This window comes from Oncorhynchus clarkii, chromosome 22 (assembly GCF_045791955.1).
Source record: "Oncorhynchus clarkii lewisi isolate Uvic-CL-2024 chromosome 22, UVic_Ocla_1.0, whole genome shotgun sequence".
NCBI classification, from domain to species: Eukaryota; Metazoa; Chordata; class Actinopteri; order Salmoniformes; family Salmonidae; genus Oncorhynchus; species Oncorhynchus clarkii.
In genome coordinates, this window is record NC_092168.1 from 26312553 (window position 1) to 26330582 (window position 18030).

Genomic DNA, 18030 nt, shown 5'->3' on the forward strand with positions numbered 1-18030 from the left:
TGGACATTTTTAAATGTTTTTATTTGCAGACCATGATATATTAATTTGGATATTAACAAGTAATCATTTTCAGGAGGTCAAACATTTACATAGTTTAGTTAAGCATTCACATTTGAAGAATAAAATTGTGTTGAGTGGTAATGGTGTATTCATGACAAGTGGTAAACTGAACCTCTGAGTTAATTTACATTTGTTTGCATAGAGCTTCCTATTGGTTGACTCTAGAAACTTGGGCCTCATCATTCTACAACTAGTTTCCAAGTCAAATTTCAGAGATTCTGAGTTGCTTTGAAAGCACCATATGTCCAAACATTCCACAAAACACCTAAAAATAGAGACTCCCCATGAACAGATACCACACGTTATTTAACTTATTAGATATCTAGAGGTATTACTGTGCACACAAATCACATTAAAGAATTTACCCACAAATAAAACTGTGACATGATTGATGACAAGCAGAGCTTTTTAAACATAAAAAAATCAACCATCCTCTATTAAAAGCCTTAGAGGTCCCATAGTCACTGACCAGCAGGTATACTCATCTACTCCTGTCTCATTGGAATATAATATATTACAACATATGCTAATAGTAGGGAGCAGCTTTGTAGAGCAATTAGTAGTCAGTACTGCTGTCCCACTCTTTGGTTACAGTGGTGCTTCTTTTATGACCAGTGTCACCTCAAAAAGCTAGCTAGTATCAGTACTACTCTTATTTTAAGTCAGCACATTCAGACTTGTACTCAGAGAGAGCCTAATTTTCAAAATGTATTTCACCTTTATTTAACTAGGCAAGTCAGTTAAGAACACATTCTTATTTTCAATGACGGCCTAGGCACAGCGTTTAGTGACAGAGCGACAGATTTTTACCTTGTCTGCTCGGTGATTCGATCTTGCAACCTTTCGGTTACAAGTCCAACGCTCTAACCACTAGGCTACCTGCCGCCCCAACTGCCATTCCAGTTTGTGTCAGTTAATTCTAGATTATTTTAGAGTATCTCAAATGTAGAATATCCTATATAGACGTGTTAAATCTAAACCAGGTAAGGTAAACAATTCAAAATTCAAAAGAACATCCCAAAAGATGACCATTTACAATGCCTACAACATCGCTTTCAGTGGTTGTGCCCATTCTACACATTCCATTTCTATGGTTCTAGTTCTCATTTCCTCTACGTTCTAAGATCTAGATCCTTGGTGGAGTTCTAACTCTCCATGGAGTCTAGGAACTCTTCCTCAGTGATGTGCTCCAGTCTCTTCAGGACTTGGTCAGCGCTGGCTGCAGGGTAGTCTGTCACAGGGTAATCTGGAGGGCTGCTGGGTGAAGTGCCCTGGAAGGAACAGCAGAGTGTATGGAGGAAGGGAGCAAGCTGGGTGATGGAGGTGAGAAAGCGACGGGTGAGGAGGGGGAACTCCAGATGCTCCGTAGAGGACTCCTCGCTCAGCATCTGGAATGAAAAGACATGCTCATCAGAAAGGGACGATGGGACCGCATGATTGAGTCAGCTCGTTATCACAGTGTATATAAGGACGTGATATTTTGCTCGATAACAGTGTGTGTGTTCAAATCCAATTTTAATTGTCACATGCACCCGAATACAATGGGTGTAGACTTATCCATGAAATGCTTGCTTACAAACCCTTCAACGATGCATAGTTAAGAAATAATAATAAATAATAAAATAGTAACACATGAATAATATACACAAGAATGGAGGTATATCCAGTGAGTACCAGAACCAAATCAATGTGCAGAGGTGAGAGGTGACCAAAAGAATGTTGACACCTGCTCGTTGCTTCCAGACACAGTTTGGAAGTCAGTAGTGAGTGCTGCAACTGAGGAAAAAAACATAGCACCCGGCAGTCCCATTCTGTGAGCTTGTGTGGCCTAACACTTTGCGGCTGAGCTGTTGTTGCTCCTAGACATTTCCACTTCACATTAACAGCAATTAAGAGTTGACTGGGGCAGCTCTAGCAGGGCAGACATTTTACAAACTGACTTGTTGGAAAGGTGGCATCCTATGACAGTGCCACACTGAAGAGCTCAGTGACTTTCAACAAGGCCATTCTACTGCTAATGTTTGTATATGGAGATTGTATGGCTGTGTGCTTGACTTTATACACCTGTCAGCAACAGGTGTGGCTGAAATAGCCAAATCCACAAATTTGAAGGGGTGTCCACATACTTTTGTATATAGAGTGTTTTTGAGGTAGATACTGTATGTACATGAAGGCAGGGTAAAGTTACTAGGCATCAGGATAGATAATAAGAGTCAAATAAAGAATAGAGTAGCAGCAGCATATGATGAGTGTAAAAGTATGTGTGTGTGCGTATGTACGTTTGTGTTGGTATGTGTGTGTGTGTGTGTGTGTGTGCGTATGTACGTTTGTGTTGGTATGTGTGTGTGTGTGTGTGCGTATGTGCGTTTGTGTTGGTATGTGTGTATGTGTTTGCGTTGTCGATATGCATGTGTGTGTGAGTTTTGTGTGAGAGTGTCTGTGTGTGTGTGGACATGTTTAACTATACTTGTGGGGATCAGAAGTCCCCACAAGAATAGTAAATTAACAAACATTTCACCAACTGGGGACATTTTGTTGGTTCCCACAAGGTTAAATGCTATTTCTAGGGGGTTAAGGATAGAATTAGGTTTAGGAGCTCGGGTTCGTTTTAGGGTTAGGAACTAGGGTTAGGGTTATGTTTTCAGGTTAAGGTAAGAGCACTGGTTAGGGAAAATATGATTTTGAATTGTACTGAATTGTGTCCCCACAAGGTTAGTCGTACAAGAATGTGTGTGTGAGTGTGCATAGTGCAAGATAGGGTGTTCCCTTACTCCGTAGCGTTGGTGTAGTGCCTCTAGTACTTTGACAATATGGGGTTTGCACTCCTGCTCTCCCTCCAGGAGACTATTCTCTGGGCCACTGTAGCAGCTCATATCCACTTCTGGAACAAAGGCCCAGCGATACCTAGACACACACACACACACACACACACACACACACACACACACACACACACACACACACACACACACACACACACACACACACACACACACACACACACACACACACACACACACACACCAGACACACAAGAGCAGAGAGAATGAAATGCAATTGTAATCATTCTAAGCACACCCTACATACATGCTAAGCAGATACTAAGCCGGTGAGGCTCTTACATCTGAAAGAGGGGCATCTTCTCTGTGGGGAAGGCCAGGGCGGTGTCCAGGAACTTGCAGGCAGACAGGTACATGTCCAACTCTGGCTGGGGGAAAGCCAATGGCCCATTCCCCATGGCCCCACGTACAACTTTAGTCAACCTGACAGAGAAAGACAATAGAAGGAGAACAGAGAAAAAGCAAGAGACAACACAATAAGTCTGAATGAAACATAGTCAAGATATTCACATGATACACTGCGAAAGTATTCGGCCCCATTGAACTTTGCGACCTTTTGCCACATTTCAGGCTTCAAACATAAAGATATAAAACTGTATTTTTTTGTGAAGAATCAACAACAAGTGGGACACAATCATGAAGTGGAACGACATTTATTGGATATTTCAAACTTTTTTAACAAATCAAAAACTGAAAAATTGGGCGTGCAAAATTATTCAGCCCCTTTACTTTCAGTGCAGCAAACTCTCTCCAGAAGTTCAGTGAGGATCTCTGAATGATCCAATGTTGACCTAAATGACTAATGATGATAAATACAATCCACCTGTGTGTAATCAAGTCTCCGTATAAATGCACCTGCACTGTGATAGTCTCAGAGGTCCGTCAAAAGCGCAGAGAGCATCATGAAGAACAAGGAACACACCAGGCAGGTCCGAGATACTGTTGTGAAGAAGTTTAAAGCCGGATTTGGATACAAAAATATTTCCCAAGCTTTAAACATCCCAAGGAGCACTGTGCAAGCGATAATATTGAAATGGAAGGAGTATCAGACCACTGCAAATCTACCAAGACCTGGCCGTCCCTCTAAACTTTCAGCTCATACAAGGAGAAGACTGATCAGAGATGCAGCCAAGAGGCCCATGATCACTCTGGATGAACTGCAGAGATCTACAGCTGAGGTGGGAGACTCTGTCCATAGGACAACAATCAGTCGTATATTGCACAAATCTGGCCTTTATGGAAGAGTGGCAAGAAGAAAGCCATTTCTTAAAGATATCCATAAAAAGTGTCGTTTAAAGTTTGCCACAAGCCACCTGGGAGACACACCAAACATGTGGAAGAAGGTGCTCTGGTCAGATGAAACCAAAATTGAACTTTTTGGCAACAATGCAAAACATTATGTTTGGCGTAAAAGCAACACAGCTCATCACCCTGAACACACCATCCCCACTGTCAAACATGGTGGTGGCAGCATCATGGTTTGGGCCTGCTTTTCTTCAGCAGGGACAGGGAAGATGGTTCAAATTGATGGGAAGATGGATGGAGCCAAATACAGGACCATTCTGGAAGAAAACCTGATGGAGTCTGCAAAAGACCTGAGACTGGGACAGAGATTTGTCTTCCAACAAGACAATGATCCAAAACATAAAGCAAAATCTACAATGGAATGGTTCAAAAATAAACATATCCAGGTGTTAGAATGGCCAAGTCAAAGTCCAGACCTGAATCCAATCGAGAATCTGTGGAAAGAACTGAAAACTGCTGTTCACAAATGCTCTCCATCCAACCTCACTGAGCTCGAGCTGTTTTGCAAGGAGGAATGGGAAAAATGTCAGTCTCTCGATGTGCAAAACTGATAGAGACATACCCCAAGCGACTTACAGCTGTAATCGCAGCAAAAGGTGGCGCTACAAAGTATTAACTTAAGGGGGCTGAATAATTTTGCACGCCCAATTTTTCAGTTTTTGATTTGTTAAAAAAGTTTGAAATATCCAATAAATGTCGTTCCACTTCATGATTGTGTCCCACTTGTTGTTGATTCTTCACAAAAAAATACAGTTTTATATCTTTATGTTTGAAGCCTGAAATGTGGCAAAAGGTCGCAAAGTTCAAGGGGGCCGAATACTTTCGCAAGGCACTGTATGTAGATAAAATAATGGATGGGTAGACTGACTCACTTTGACACCTCTTTTTCTTCCAACAAGGCTTTTTCCAGCCGAACAAATATTCGGATCTGACAAACGGAGAAAAGAGACACACCATTAGAAGATAGGACTGGACAAACACTAACAAACACTTTCTTTTTACATGCCACAATGCATGTAGGTGTACATGTCAGGAAATCAACAGTGACCGGAAGTGATGTCATCAGTGTGGGGTTGTTCCTCACCAGTTCTGTGACCATGATTGGCCAGAGGGAGGTGAGGTGCTGGGGGGAGATCCGCAGCACAAGAACACGGAATGTCAGAAACATCTGAGCAGAGACGGAGGGCGTCTGACCCATACGCAGAGCCTCTGTCAGTCGCTCTGAGTGAGGATGGGAGGAGAGATCATCATTACATTTAGGGATGGGTACAGTTATTTGAATATTCATATATCTGAACAAACATAGGTATTCGATTACTTGAGTAAGAGAGTATTCATTTTTTAAATTGGCTTTTTCTTTTAAAGGCCTTGTCTGAAATTTAAATAAAATCAGTGGAAGCTACCCAGAGGAGGAAGGGGAGATCCATAAAACATAAAAATAAATTGTTGAACATTTAAAAAGTTATCCTTTTTGATAAAACTATTCACACCACCAAATAATTGATTAAAATACACATTTTTGCAATGAAGGTCTAAAGTAGCCTCAACATCACTCTGTAGGGTAGCACCATGGTGTAACCGGAAGACAGCTAGCTTCCGTCCTCCTCTGGGTACATTGACTTCAATACAAAACCTAGGAGGCTCATGGTTCTCACCCCCTTCCATTGACTTACACAGTAATTATGACAACTTCCAGATAACGTTCTCCAATCTATCAGAGCTCTTGTAGCATGAACTGGCATGTTGTCCACCCAATCAAAGGATCAGAGAATGAATCTAGTACTGAAAGCATAAGGTACAGAGCTAGCACTGCAGAGCATAAAATATGGTGAGTAGTTGACTCAGAGAGAGAAAGAAAATAGTTGAACAGTGCTCCAAAATGAAGAAGCCATAGAGAGATCGAGAGAGATTTCATAAAAAAATAAAAAAACATTTTCAGTTTCACTTATTTAGCTAGCAAATGCAGCTAGCTAGTTTAGCCTACTCAAACACCCTGCTCAAAAAGAGCGATGTTATGTTAGCTAGCTGGCTATGCAACACAACACTGAAAATCTTCGAAGTCAAGGTAAGCTTTTGGTTTGACAAATTAATTTCCCAGTGGCCCGCTGGTGTCAGTGCTAAACTGCTTACTGACTGTACACTAACGATACTGCATGATGGTATTGGGTTACCTAATTCAAATCAAATTTTATTTGTCACATGAGCCAAATACAACAGGTGTAGACCTTACAGTGAAATGCTTACTTACAAGACCTTAACCAACAATGCAGTTAAGAAAAAAACCTTCATTTAAGAGCAGCAGTAAATAACAAGAGTGGGGCTATAGAAAGGGGGTACCGGTACAGAGTTAATGTCAATGTACGGGTGCACCTGTGTCGAGGTAATTATGTACATGTGGGTAATAACAGAGTAGTTCCGGGGGGGGGGGGGGGGGGGGGGCAATGCAAATACTCTGGGTAGGCATTTGCTTAGCTGTTCAGGAGTCTTATGGCTTGGGGGTAGAAGCTATTTAGGAGCCTATTGGACCTAGACTTGGCGCTCCGGTACTGCTTGCTGTGCCGTAGCAGAGAGAACAGTCTATGACTAGCGTGGCTGGAGTCTCTGAAATTATAGGGCCTTCCTCCGACACCGCCTGGTGTAGAGGTTCTGGATGGCAGAAAGCTTGGCCCTGGTGATGTACTGGGCCGTATGCACTACCCTCTGTAGTGCCTTGCGTTTGGATGCCGAGCAATTGCCATACCAGGAAGTGATGCAACCCGTCAGGATGCTCTCGAAGATGCAGCTGTAAAACCTTTTGAGGATCTGAGGACCCATGCACATCTTTTCAGTCTCCTGAGGGTGACTGTATTGGTGTGCTTGGTCCATGTTAGTTTGTTGGTGATGTGGACGCCAAGGAACTTGAAGCTCCCAACCTGCAGCCCATCGATGAGAATGGGGGCGTGCTCAGTCCTCCTTTTCCTGTAGTCCACAATCATCTCCTTTGTCTTGATCATGTTGAGGGAGAGGTTGTTGTCCTTGCACCACACGGTCAGGTCTCTGACCTCCTTCCCATAGTCTCATCGTAGTTGGTGATCAGGCCTGACCATGCCTGACCGTGCAGTCAAGAGTGAACAGGGAGTACAGGAGGGGGCTGAGCACGCACCCCTGAGGGGCCCCCGTGTTGAGGATCAGAGTGGTGATGTGTTGTTACCTACCCTTACCACCTGGGGGCGGCCAGTCAGGAAGTCCAGGATCCAGTTTCAGAGGGAGGTGCTTAGTCCCATGGTCCTTAGCATAGTGATGAGCTTTGAGGGCACTATGGTGTTGAATTTTGAGTTTTGAGTAGTCAATGAATAGCGTTCTCACATACTGTAAGTGTTCATTTTGTCCAGGTGTGAAAGGGCAGTGTGGAGTGCAATAGAGATTGCATCATCTGTTGGTGCGTTATGCAGATTGGAGTGGCATTCTCACATACAGTTGAAGTCGGAAGTTTACATACACTTATGTTGGAGTCATTAAAATTCATTTTTCAACCACTCCACAAATTTCTTGTTAACAAACTGTAGTTTTGGCAAATCGGTTAGGACATCTACTTTGTGCATGACACAAGTAATTCTTCCAACAATTATTTACAGACAGATTATTTCACTGCATCACAATTCCCGTGGGTCAGAAGCTTATATACACACAATTTTACTAGGCAAGTCAGTTAAGAACAAATTCTTATTTTCAATGACGGCCTAGGAACAGTGGGTTAACTGCCTGTTCAGGGGCAGAACGACAGATTTTGTATCTTGTCAGCTTGGGGGTTTGAACTTGCAACCTTACTAGTCCAACGCTCTAACCACTAGGCTATCCTGCCGCCCCAAATTGACAAGAGTATTAGTGAGGACTGGCACTGATGTTGGACGATTAGGCCAGGCTCGCAGTCGGAGTTCCAATTCATCCCAAAGGTGTTCGATGGGGTGGAGGTCAGGGCTTTGTGCAGGCCAGTCAAGTTCTTCCTCACCGATCTTGACAAACCATTTCTGTATGGACCGCACTTTGTCCATGAGGGCATTGTCAAGCTGAAACAGGAAAGGCCCTTCCCCAAACTGTTGCCACAAAGTTGGAAGCACAGAATCGTCTAGAATGCCATTGTATGCTGTAGCGTTAAGCTTTCCCTTCACTGGAACTAAGGGGCCTAGCCCGAACCATGAAAAACAGCCCCAGACCATTATTCCTCCTCCACCAAACTTTACAGTTGGCACTATGCATTGGGGCAGGTAGCGTTCTCCTGGCATCCTCCAAACACAGATTTGTCTGTCGGACTGCCAGATGGTGAAGCGTGATTCATCACTCCAGAGAACACGTTTCCACTGCTCCAGAATCCAATGGCGGCAAGCTTTACACCACTCCTGCCGATGCTTGGCATTGCGCATGGTGATCTTAGGCTTGTGTGCGGCTGCTCGGACATGGAAACCCATTTAATGAAGCTCCCGATGAACAGTTATTGTGCTAATGTTGCTTCCAGAGGCAGTTTGGAACTCGTAGTAGTGTAGTGAATGTTAAAACCGAGGACAGACCATTTTTACGTGTGACGCGCTTCAGCGGTCCCGTTTTGTGAGCTTGTGTGGCCTACCACTTCGCGGCTGAGCCGATGTTGCTCCAAGATGTTTCCACTTCACAATAACAGCACTTATTGTTGACCGGGGCAGCTCTAGCAGGGCAGAAATTTGATAAACTGATTTCTTGGAAAGGTTGCATCCTATGACGGTGCCACGTTGTTGAAAGTCACTGAGCTCTTCAGTAAGAACATTCTACTGCCAATGTTTGTCTATGGAGATTGCATGGCTGTGTGTTGATTTTATACACTTGTCAGCAACGGGTGTGGCTGAAATAGCCGAATCCATTAATTTCAAGCGGTGCCCACATACTTTTGAGTGTATATATAGTGTAGCTGGCTAATGTAGCTAGCTTCTTTACAACTATTTGATGTAGTCAAGACAGGCACTACCAGCTGGTATGATAGGTAATCTATGGCAGCAACAAGTTTGTCAAACTAGTGCAAGTCGGTTTGGAACACACCCGCTGAAATCTGTCCAAAATAAGCCCAATGCGTTTCTATGGGCTTATTTTGGACCTAAGCTTGGTCGCCCACCTTTGGGACAACGAGCATGAGCATCTCGTCATTATATACAGATCTCTGCTGTCACACACACTGGCCCCTGCTCCTCTCTCGCCCTACCCTTCTGCTGAAACAAGCAGAGCACAGCAAACCGGCTCTATCGAGTTGCACGAGCAAGTCTTAATTTATTTATTTTTGTCAAGTTAACAAAATTGTACATGTATTTGGACTGTCCGGAAATCTGAAAAAATAAAGATATTAGAATACTGAAATCATTTAAAATGCCCATCCCTAATCATATTGACCTTATAACATTTCACACACACACACACACACTCACATTCTCTACACACTCAGACACACAGCAGCAATGTTCATGCAAAGCATTCAGTCACACACACAAAGAAATGCCTAAATACACAAAAAGCACACCCACCTTGGATGAGGGGCAGGTAGAGGTGGTACTGGTCTAACTCTCCACTGAACATAGCAAAGGCCTGACGCTTCAGTAACATGGGCTTCTGCTCTACACTGGGAAACAGCTTCAGAGAACTGCTCTGCATGCCTGCAATACACACACAAAGTTAACACGCACGTGCGTACACACACACACACACACACACACACACACAGGGTTGGGTGGCTCTACTTACTCATGAGGTCTTTGAACATGGTCTTCTCATGGGTCAGCAGGTGGTCGATGATAGACCTCCAGCTATAGAAAACAGGTCAGGAGGTCAAACAGTCAATTTCTTGATCTGATGATAATAATGTCAATATTTACATGTAATGTACATGTAATGTACACACGCACACACAAATCCAATCTTACTGGGGGGTGCAGGAGACATCCATGGTGAAGAAAAGGGGGTCCATGTAGAGTTCGAAGGCCTCTTTCCTCCAGGCCCTCTTGGTGTAGGCGTACCCACTCAGATTGCTCAGAAGCTGGGCACCTGCACCAAAACTGGGCATGTTGTAGGCACTGTGGTTCTTCAGGTAGGGGAATACGTAGTACATGAGGCGAGAGATGAGAGGGACGGCTTTCTCCTTCTCATCACTGCGATACACCATGTCCAGGAGAGGGGCTAGAACCTGCAGAGGAGGAGGGTCTGTCATATACAGAAACACATACATAGGCGTGAAAACCATAGTTGCACACAAACATACTTACCTCTGCCAATAGCACTAGGGCTTGCACACTGTACACAGAAGGGGCTGAGGAAGAGACCATGGTGCTGGCCTGAGCCTCAGAGTCTGGAGAAGAGAAGACAATTGAGGAGAAAGGGAAAGAAGGAGATGGGGACAGAAGTGTTGTTACTCATAAATATTTATGACTTTCTTCTTTAGTGCGTGCCCTGAGGACAGACCCAAGGCTTAACCTTCTCAGGGTATCAGGAAGGAACTCTATCTCATACTTTAGACCACATCCTGAGTCTACCCATGAAGTACCGATGCCAGTGAAGCTGCAGTGCTCTTACGTCACTGGAGGAACTAGTCTGGTTGCCATGGTAACAGCAGAGGAGAGAAGTACTTCTCCCAATGCACTTTTGGGAGAAGTGTCCTTCTTCCTCCCTCGATCACTACACTGAGGGACTAAGAGGGGAAGTGCTGTATTTCCATGGTTACAGTATGGGTCTGTGGACTCTCTCAGTCCACTCTAATGTAGACCTGAAGAGAGATGAGTACAGAAAAGGTTAAATTAAAAAAACAAAACAATGAGGAGAGAAGAGAGGAAAGGATTGAGGTGGGCCCTTTCTCAGCTAATGTGGAACGTGCATAAGGGGGTCAGAGTTTGGTTGCCACGGTTACAGAGGAGTGTCATGCCCTGAGGGTTTAGGATGTGAGCATCTCTGAGCCAGTTTGAAGCCTAATCTTCTGCTTCAATCAAAGGTCAATTGAATGTCCGCTCCAGTCCGCACCTTCTTGGAAAAGTGTGGACATATAGAGACAGGAGTGGACATTTGATATTGCATCATTTCTTTAGAGCGGACCAATCAGACCCCAAGGTGTAAACTAGACTTGAGTCTGTACTTGATAGAAACCAGGGATGTCTACAGGTGAGTGGGTGTGTGGTATCCATGGTTACCATAGAGGTCCAGGTCCAGCTCGTCGGATGGCTCCTCTGTCTCAGGACACACCTGAGGCTGGTTCTTGACCTCCAGGTTACGGCTGAGCCAGCTGGTCTGCTCCAGAGACGACCCCGCCACCCCGCCCACAGCCTCTAGGATCTTCTGGGTCACCTCCTACATGGCATCACCATCATTACCACCATCATCATGCATCTCACACTGTACCCTTTCAATCTCACACTGAAGCCTAATTTACACCTTTCACTTCAATCAAATGTCCGCTCCCTTTCGCACAGGTGTGCAAAGTGGGGTTTCTGAATCCGTGAGGACAGACCTCACGGATGATGCGGAAGAGAAAGGTGAAAATTAGGCTGAAGCCAGGATGGTGATACTGTGACCCATGTCTTACCTGCATATCCCTAGTGTACTTCTTATTGTCTAGGTTGGGGAGCCGGTTTACAAAGTCATTGAGGATCCTGTGGTAGGAGAGAATTAAAATAACAGTACAATTATAGATTGGTAGACCAGAGTGCAATAATATCTTATTGATTATGATACAGTATCAAACCAAAGCACATCTGAGAGATGTGTGACGTTCTACTTATGTTTGCTAAAAACATATAGGAGAAACATTGTTTCCAACAGGGAGTGTTATGCTAGGAACAATATCTATAGTAATAAATCAGTATGACCAGAGATGAATGACTGATAACCAGTGGTGTAAAGTACTTCTGTAAAAATAATTTTAAGTACTACTTAAGTAGTTTGTATGGGTATCTGTACTATACCCATACAAACTATGATTTATAGTATGATTTATACTTTAACTTAAGTATATTAGTATATTAAGTATATTAAGTATATTTTAGCAATTACTTTTCCATTTGATACTTAAGTATAAACTCAGCAAAAAAAGAAACGTCCTCTCACTGTCAACTGCGTTTATTTTCAGCAAACTTAACATGTGTAAATATTTGTATGAACATAAGATTCAACAACTGAACAAGTTCCACAGACATGTGACTAACAGAAATTGAATAATGTGTTCCTGAACAAAGGGGGGGTTCAAAATCAAAAGTAACAGTCAGTATCTGGTGTGGCCACCAGCTGCAGTGCACCTCCTTCTCATGGACTGCACCAGATTTGCCAGTTCATGCTGTGAGATTATACCCCACTCGTCCACCAAGGCACCTGCAAGTTCCCGGACATTTCTGGGGGGAATGGCCCTAGCCCTCACCCTCCGATCCAACAGGTCCCAGATGTGCTCAATGGGATTGAGATCTGGGCTCTTCGCTGGCCATGGCAGAACACTGGAGGAAATCACGCACAGAACAAGCAGTATGGCTGGAGGGTCATGTCAGGATGAGCCTGCAAGAAGGGTACCACATGAGGGAGGACAATGTCTTCCCTGTAATGCACAGCGTTGAGATTGCCTGCAATGACAACAAGCGCAGTCCGATGATGCTGTGACACACCGCCTCAGACCATGATGGACCCTCCACCTCCAAATCGATCTCGCTCCAGAGTACAGGCCTCGGTGTAACACTCATTCCTTCGACGATAAACGAGAATCCGACCATCACCCCATGTGAGACAAAACCGCGACTCGTCAGTGAAGAGCACTTTTTGCCGGTCCTGTCCGGTCCAGCGATGGTGGGTTTGTGCCCATAAGCGACGTTGTTGCCGGTCTGGTGAGGAACCCTACTTACAACAGGCCTACAAGCCCTCAGTCCAGCCTCTCTCAGCCTATTGAGGACAGTCTGAGCACTGATGGAGAGATGGTGCGTTCCCGTTGTAACTCGGGCAGTTGTTGTTGCAATTCTGTACCTGTCCCGCAGGTGTGATGTTTGGATGTACCGATCCTGTGCAGTTGTTGTTACACGTGGTCTGCCACTGCGAGGACAAGGAGCTGTCCGTCCTGTCTTAGGCATCTCACAGTATGGACATTGCAATTTATTGCCCTGGCCACATCTGCAGTCCTCATGCCTCCTTGCAGCATGCCTAAGGCACATTCACACAGATGAGCAGGGACCCTGGGCATCTTTCTTTTGGTGTTTTTCAGAGTCAGTAGAAAGGCCTCTTTAGTGTCCTAAGTTTTCATAACTGTGACCTTAATTGTCTACCGTCTGTAAGCTGTTAGTGTCTTAATGACCGTTCCATAGGTGCATGTTCATTAATTGTTTATGGTTCATTGAAAAGCATGGGAAAAAGTGTTTAAACCCTTTATAATGAAGATCTGTGAAGTTACTTGGATATTTTTTATGAATTATCTTTGAAAGACAGGGTCCTGAAAAAGGGACATTTCTTTTTTTGCTGAATTTATTTAACCAAATACTTTTACTCAAGTAATATTTTACTGAATGACTTTCACTTTTACATGAAGGTATCTTTACTTTTACTCAAGTATGACAGTTGGGTACTTTTCCCACCACTGCTGATAACGGTTTATGGACATTGGACAACAAATAACAGTTCATGTGTCAGACAGACAGGAAGTTGCTGACTCACCCCAGCAGCAGGAAGTGTCCGGGCGGGGCCAGGTTGAGCTGCACAGACTCTCTGAGAAGAGTGAGGAGGGGCGCCATGTTCTCCTGGAGCGCCTGTGCCGGAATACTACCACACACAGGGAGAGGAGGAAGGTGAAACACTTTTAAATGCTATCACATATAGGCAAGAACTAAAGTGTATTACTAACTACATGACACTGTGAATCTCTGTGTTGTTGTTGTAGTTTGTTACCTCTGAATGTAGGCATAGCTGAACTGTAGCATGGGGATGTCTACCAGGGTGGACTTCTGCCACACAGAGGAAGGAAACAAAAGGGACTTGCATCAACTATGACCTTCACATTACCACCGTGTCATTTATCTCTGGGTTAAACAGTCAAATTTGTAGGTGTATGTACCTGGTCTCGTTTGATCTGGTGGGGTTTTTTCACCACCTCTTTGACCATTTGCAGGATATGTTCTGTACTGAGATTGCCCAGGGACTTCACCAGATCCACGATGGTCAGACGAGACTCACTGGCCACAGGTAAGATCTAGATTGAGATAGAGGGGGGGGGGGGGGAGGAGGAAGAGAGAGTGAGAGGGAGAGAGAGAGGAATGACTATGTGTGTCACCTTCTTGTTGTCATGTAAACAGGGGTGTGTGATGGAAGGAACACTATATATACAAAAATATGTGGACACCCCTTCAAATTAGTGGATTCTGAAATTTCAAAATCGAGCACACAGCCATGCAATCTCCAAATAGAAACATTGACAGTAGAATGGCCTTACTGAAAAGCTCAGTGATTTTCAATGTAACGCCGTCATAGGATGCAACCTTTCCAGCAAGTCCGTTCGTTCAATTTCTGCTCTACTAGAGCTGACCTGGTCAACTGTAAGTATTGTTATTGTGAAGTGGAAATGTCTTTGAGCAACAACGGCTCTGCCGAGAAGTCCACACAAGCTCACAGAACGGGACCGCCGAGTGCTGAAGAAAAAAAATTGTCTGTCGTCATTTGCAACACTCACTACCAAGTACCAAACTGCCACTGGAAGTAACGTCAGCACAAGAACTGTTCGGTGGGAGCTTAATTAAATGGGTTTCCATGGCCGAGCAGCCGCACACAAGCCTAAGATCATTATGTGCAATGCCAAGAGTCAGCTTGCCGCCAGTGGACTCTGGAGCAGGGGAAAAGCATTCTCTGAGTGATGAATCACGCTTCACCATGTGGCAAACGGAAGAATGTGGGTTTGGCGGATCCAGGGGAACTCTACCTTCCTGAATGCATTGGTGTAAAGTCTAGGGCGGTTTTTCTTGGTTCAGGCTAGACCCCTTAGTTCCAGTGAAGGGAACGCTACAAAATCCAATTACACTCTAGACAATTCTGTGCTTCCAACTTTGTGGCAACAGTTTGGGGAAGGCCCTTTCCTGTTTCAGCATGACAATGCCCCTGTGCACAAAGCAAAGTTCATACAGAAATGGTTTGTCGAGATCGGTGTGGAAGAACTTGACTGGCCTGCACAGAGCCCTGACCTCAACCCCATCGAACATCTTTGGGATGAATTGGAACGCCGACTGCGAGCCAGGCCTAATCGCCCAACATCAGTGACCGACCTCACCAATGCTCTTGTGGCTGAATTGAAGCAAGTCTCCGCAGCAATGTTCCAACATCTAGTGGAAAGTCTTCCCAGAAGAGTGAAGCCTGTTATAGCGCCAAAGCGGTGACCAACTCCATATTAATGCCCATGATTTTGGAATGCGATGTTTGATGAGCAGGTGTCCACATACTTTTAGCCATGTAGTGTATGTGTGTGTGTGTAGCCTACATGTCCCACCCGCTTATTGCTAAATAAATAATAATGTTTTAAAGCACTCACTTTGTTTTTGGTGTGTCTCCTCCTGTTCCTCCGGCTGCTCCACACAGCTCCCACTGAGGCCATTAGCTGCACCCCGTACTGCCCCGTCAGAGGAGTCAGGAACTCCAACACACGCTGTCTCAGGGTCTACACACACACACAATGAGTAGTACCATCAGAGAGTGACACACAAATGCACATGCAAAACATATCATAGCACTAGTGTCCATAAGAACGCACACACACACGAACACACACACATACATACCTTGGAGCTCCTGAAGTAGACAGAAGTAGAGGTGTGTCTGGCGGTCTGGGAATAGTCCGAGCCCCTACTCTGGGACTCCTCCCTCTTGACCACACCCCACAGCAGAGCCATGCTACTGAGCATGTGCGGCAGCTCCTCAATCACAGCGTTGCGGGCGTTCCGGACGTCTGCAGGGTCACAAGCCACCAGGGACTGAGAGAGCGGGAGAGAAACATTTTAAAGTTTTCTGCATTCAACTCTGTGTCTCTAAGTGTGTGGCACAGTGATCCACCTACATGTAGCCAAACCAGCAGACTGCATGGATATGTGTGAGTGTGCCTCACCTTCTTGTTGTCCAGTAGACAGTGGTGAGTGAGTGTGGTCAGTCCCTCCAGTAGGGTGAGAGGATAATCAGGAGCGATGTTCTCCTTCCTGCCAATCAGACTCTGTGTAGCCTTCCCCCCGTCGTGATCGTACTGTTTGACCAGCTCGTCCAGGTTCCTGCACATCTGAGTGATGAGAGGAGCCACGATGATGCCCAGCGAGCGCCCCAGGTAGGGCAGAGACGAGCAAAGCAGCGCCACCCAGTGGGGGTGCATGGCATAGCCGTACTGCGGCTGCAAAGCCCGGGCTGCAGCAGACACAAACATCCCCTGGGCTGTGATGGGCTGGGTCTGGACGTACTGAGCTGCCTTGATGGACTGTTGGAACAGAACCGCTGTCTGCCATTCCCGTGCTAGTGCTGAGGAGGCAGGGGAGTCACGGGGCTCATCGGAGTGCAGGGTCGAACCAGACTCCCCTGGCCACACGTGGTACTCCAGGACGATGAGGGCCTGTAGGAGCTTGAGCAGCTCCATCTGTAAGGGGTACTGCTCTTGTCCCCCTCCCCCTCCCATATTCACCAGGCTCTCCTCAGACAGACCCACCTGTTCATCTAACAGATCTACACCCCCCATGGCAGAGCCCTTCTCCGTTCCTCTCTGGCTAATGTACATGGAGGCTGAGAGGGTGAGGAGGGCGTACTGCTGCACCTTACACCTGGCCAGCAGCTTACAGATGGGCTCTGGGCTGACGCCAGCCTCCCCCTGCGTGGAGGTGTCTCCCTGGCCCCGCGCCACGATCCCCAGCTGGGTCACCAGGCGGGTCAGCACCCCCACGCTCTTCACCTGGACCTCCCTGTTCCCCTGCAGCTCCCTGGGGTCCAGAGTGAGGTAGGATGGGTAGTGGGAGCGCAGGAACTTCAGGCACAGGGACACCATCAGCTCGATGAGCAGGGAGAGGGGACTGGAGGGCGAGAGTAGGCGTCCGTAGAAGCCTCTTCCGTCCTGGGCCTGCTGGTGGCGCTGGAGCAGGTTGGAGACCAGATTGAGGTGTGCAGCTGAGCTGGTGTCCAGGGAGGTGGAGGAGAGGGCATTCACTAGAGGCTGCTGGGCACTGCTCCTCAACAGGCTGTCCAGCAGGGCCAGGCCGTGGAGCAGACGGGGCCAGCCGCCGGCCACAGAGTACAGCAGAACATGGCGGAACATAGAGTCGATGGCTTCCCGCTTCTCACGCTCCTGTTTGAGGAGACGTGACCGAGCCATGGCTTCAAGCTCCAAGTCCTCCTCCTCCTCGCTCGACAGCGAATCGGATGCCTGCGTGTGTTCCGATTCCATCCTCCTCAGGCCGTTGACCATGCTTCCTTCTTCTACACTACTACCGTAAGGGGCGGAGCCAGAGCTAGAGTTCTCAGTGGAGACCTGGACGCCGCTCGACTCGGTGTGTACACTCTCCTCCTCCTCCACTTCCTCCGGTTCGTCTTCTTCCTCTGTAGCTTCGCTATCGCTGCGAGACACCCCCGTGGAGTCGGCCGGTGGTTGGGTTGTCTCCGGGTCATGCTCTAGCTCCCCCCACAGGGCCTCCCGGTCCACCAGGATCATGTGACCCAGTGTACCTTCATCTGTTTGGGTGCTGGTTGTTATGGCGTTCGCGTAACCGTTGGTAGTGCTTTGAATTCTGCTCTTTAAATCTTTCAGAATACCTACAGAGAGAAAGATATTTCTGAGCATATCAAAACACACACACACACAAACAAACAA

General features: G+C 46.1%; 1 protein-coding gene across 1 annotated transcript in view; it reads right to left on the reverse strand.

The window, feature by feature from the left end:
* Nucleotides 1-18030, reverse strand: part of LOC139380653 (protein DOP1B-like) — a 48342-nt gene continuing 30312 nt past the window's right edge. The window contains exons 20-36 of the mRNA XM_071123551.1: nucleotides 16297-17972; nucleotides 15974-16165; nucleotides 15727-15852; nucleotides 14266-14400; nucleotides 14100-14155; nucleotides 13869-13973; nucleotides 11770-11836; nucleotides 11378-11534; nucleotides 10463-10545; nucleotides 10124-10383; nucleotides 9945-10006; nucleotides 9728-9856; nucleotides 5290-5426; nucleotides 5078-5133; nucleotides 3183-3323; nucleotides 2832-2964; nucleotides 1-1448 (exon numbers count right to left, since the gene is read on the reverse strand). Of these exons, the coding sequence (XP_070979652.1) occupies nucleotides 1206-1448; nucleotides 2832-2964; nucleotides 3183-3323; nucleotides 5078-5133; nucleotides 5290-5426; nucleotides 9728-9856; nucleotides 9945-10006; nucleotides 10124-10383; nucleotides 10463-10545; nucleotides 11378-11534; nucleotides 11770-11836; nucleotides 13869-13973; nucleotides 14100-14155; nucleotides 14266-14400; nucleotides 15727-15852; nucleotides 15974-16165; nucleotides 16297-17972 (3758 nt within the window). The 3' untranslated portion in view covers nucleotides 1-1205. The remainder of the gene's footprint in view (nucleotides 1449-2831; nucleotides 2965-3182; nucleotides 3324-5077; nucleotides 5134-5289; nucleotides 5427-9727; nucleotides 9857-9944; nucleotides 10007-10123; nucleotides 10384-10462; nucleotides 10546-11377; nucleotides 11535-11769; nucleotides 11837-13868; nucleotides 13974-14099; nucleotides 14156-14265; nucleotides 14401-15726; nucleotides 15853-15973; nucleotides 16166-16296; nucleotides 17973-18030) is intronic.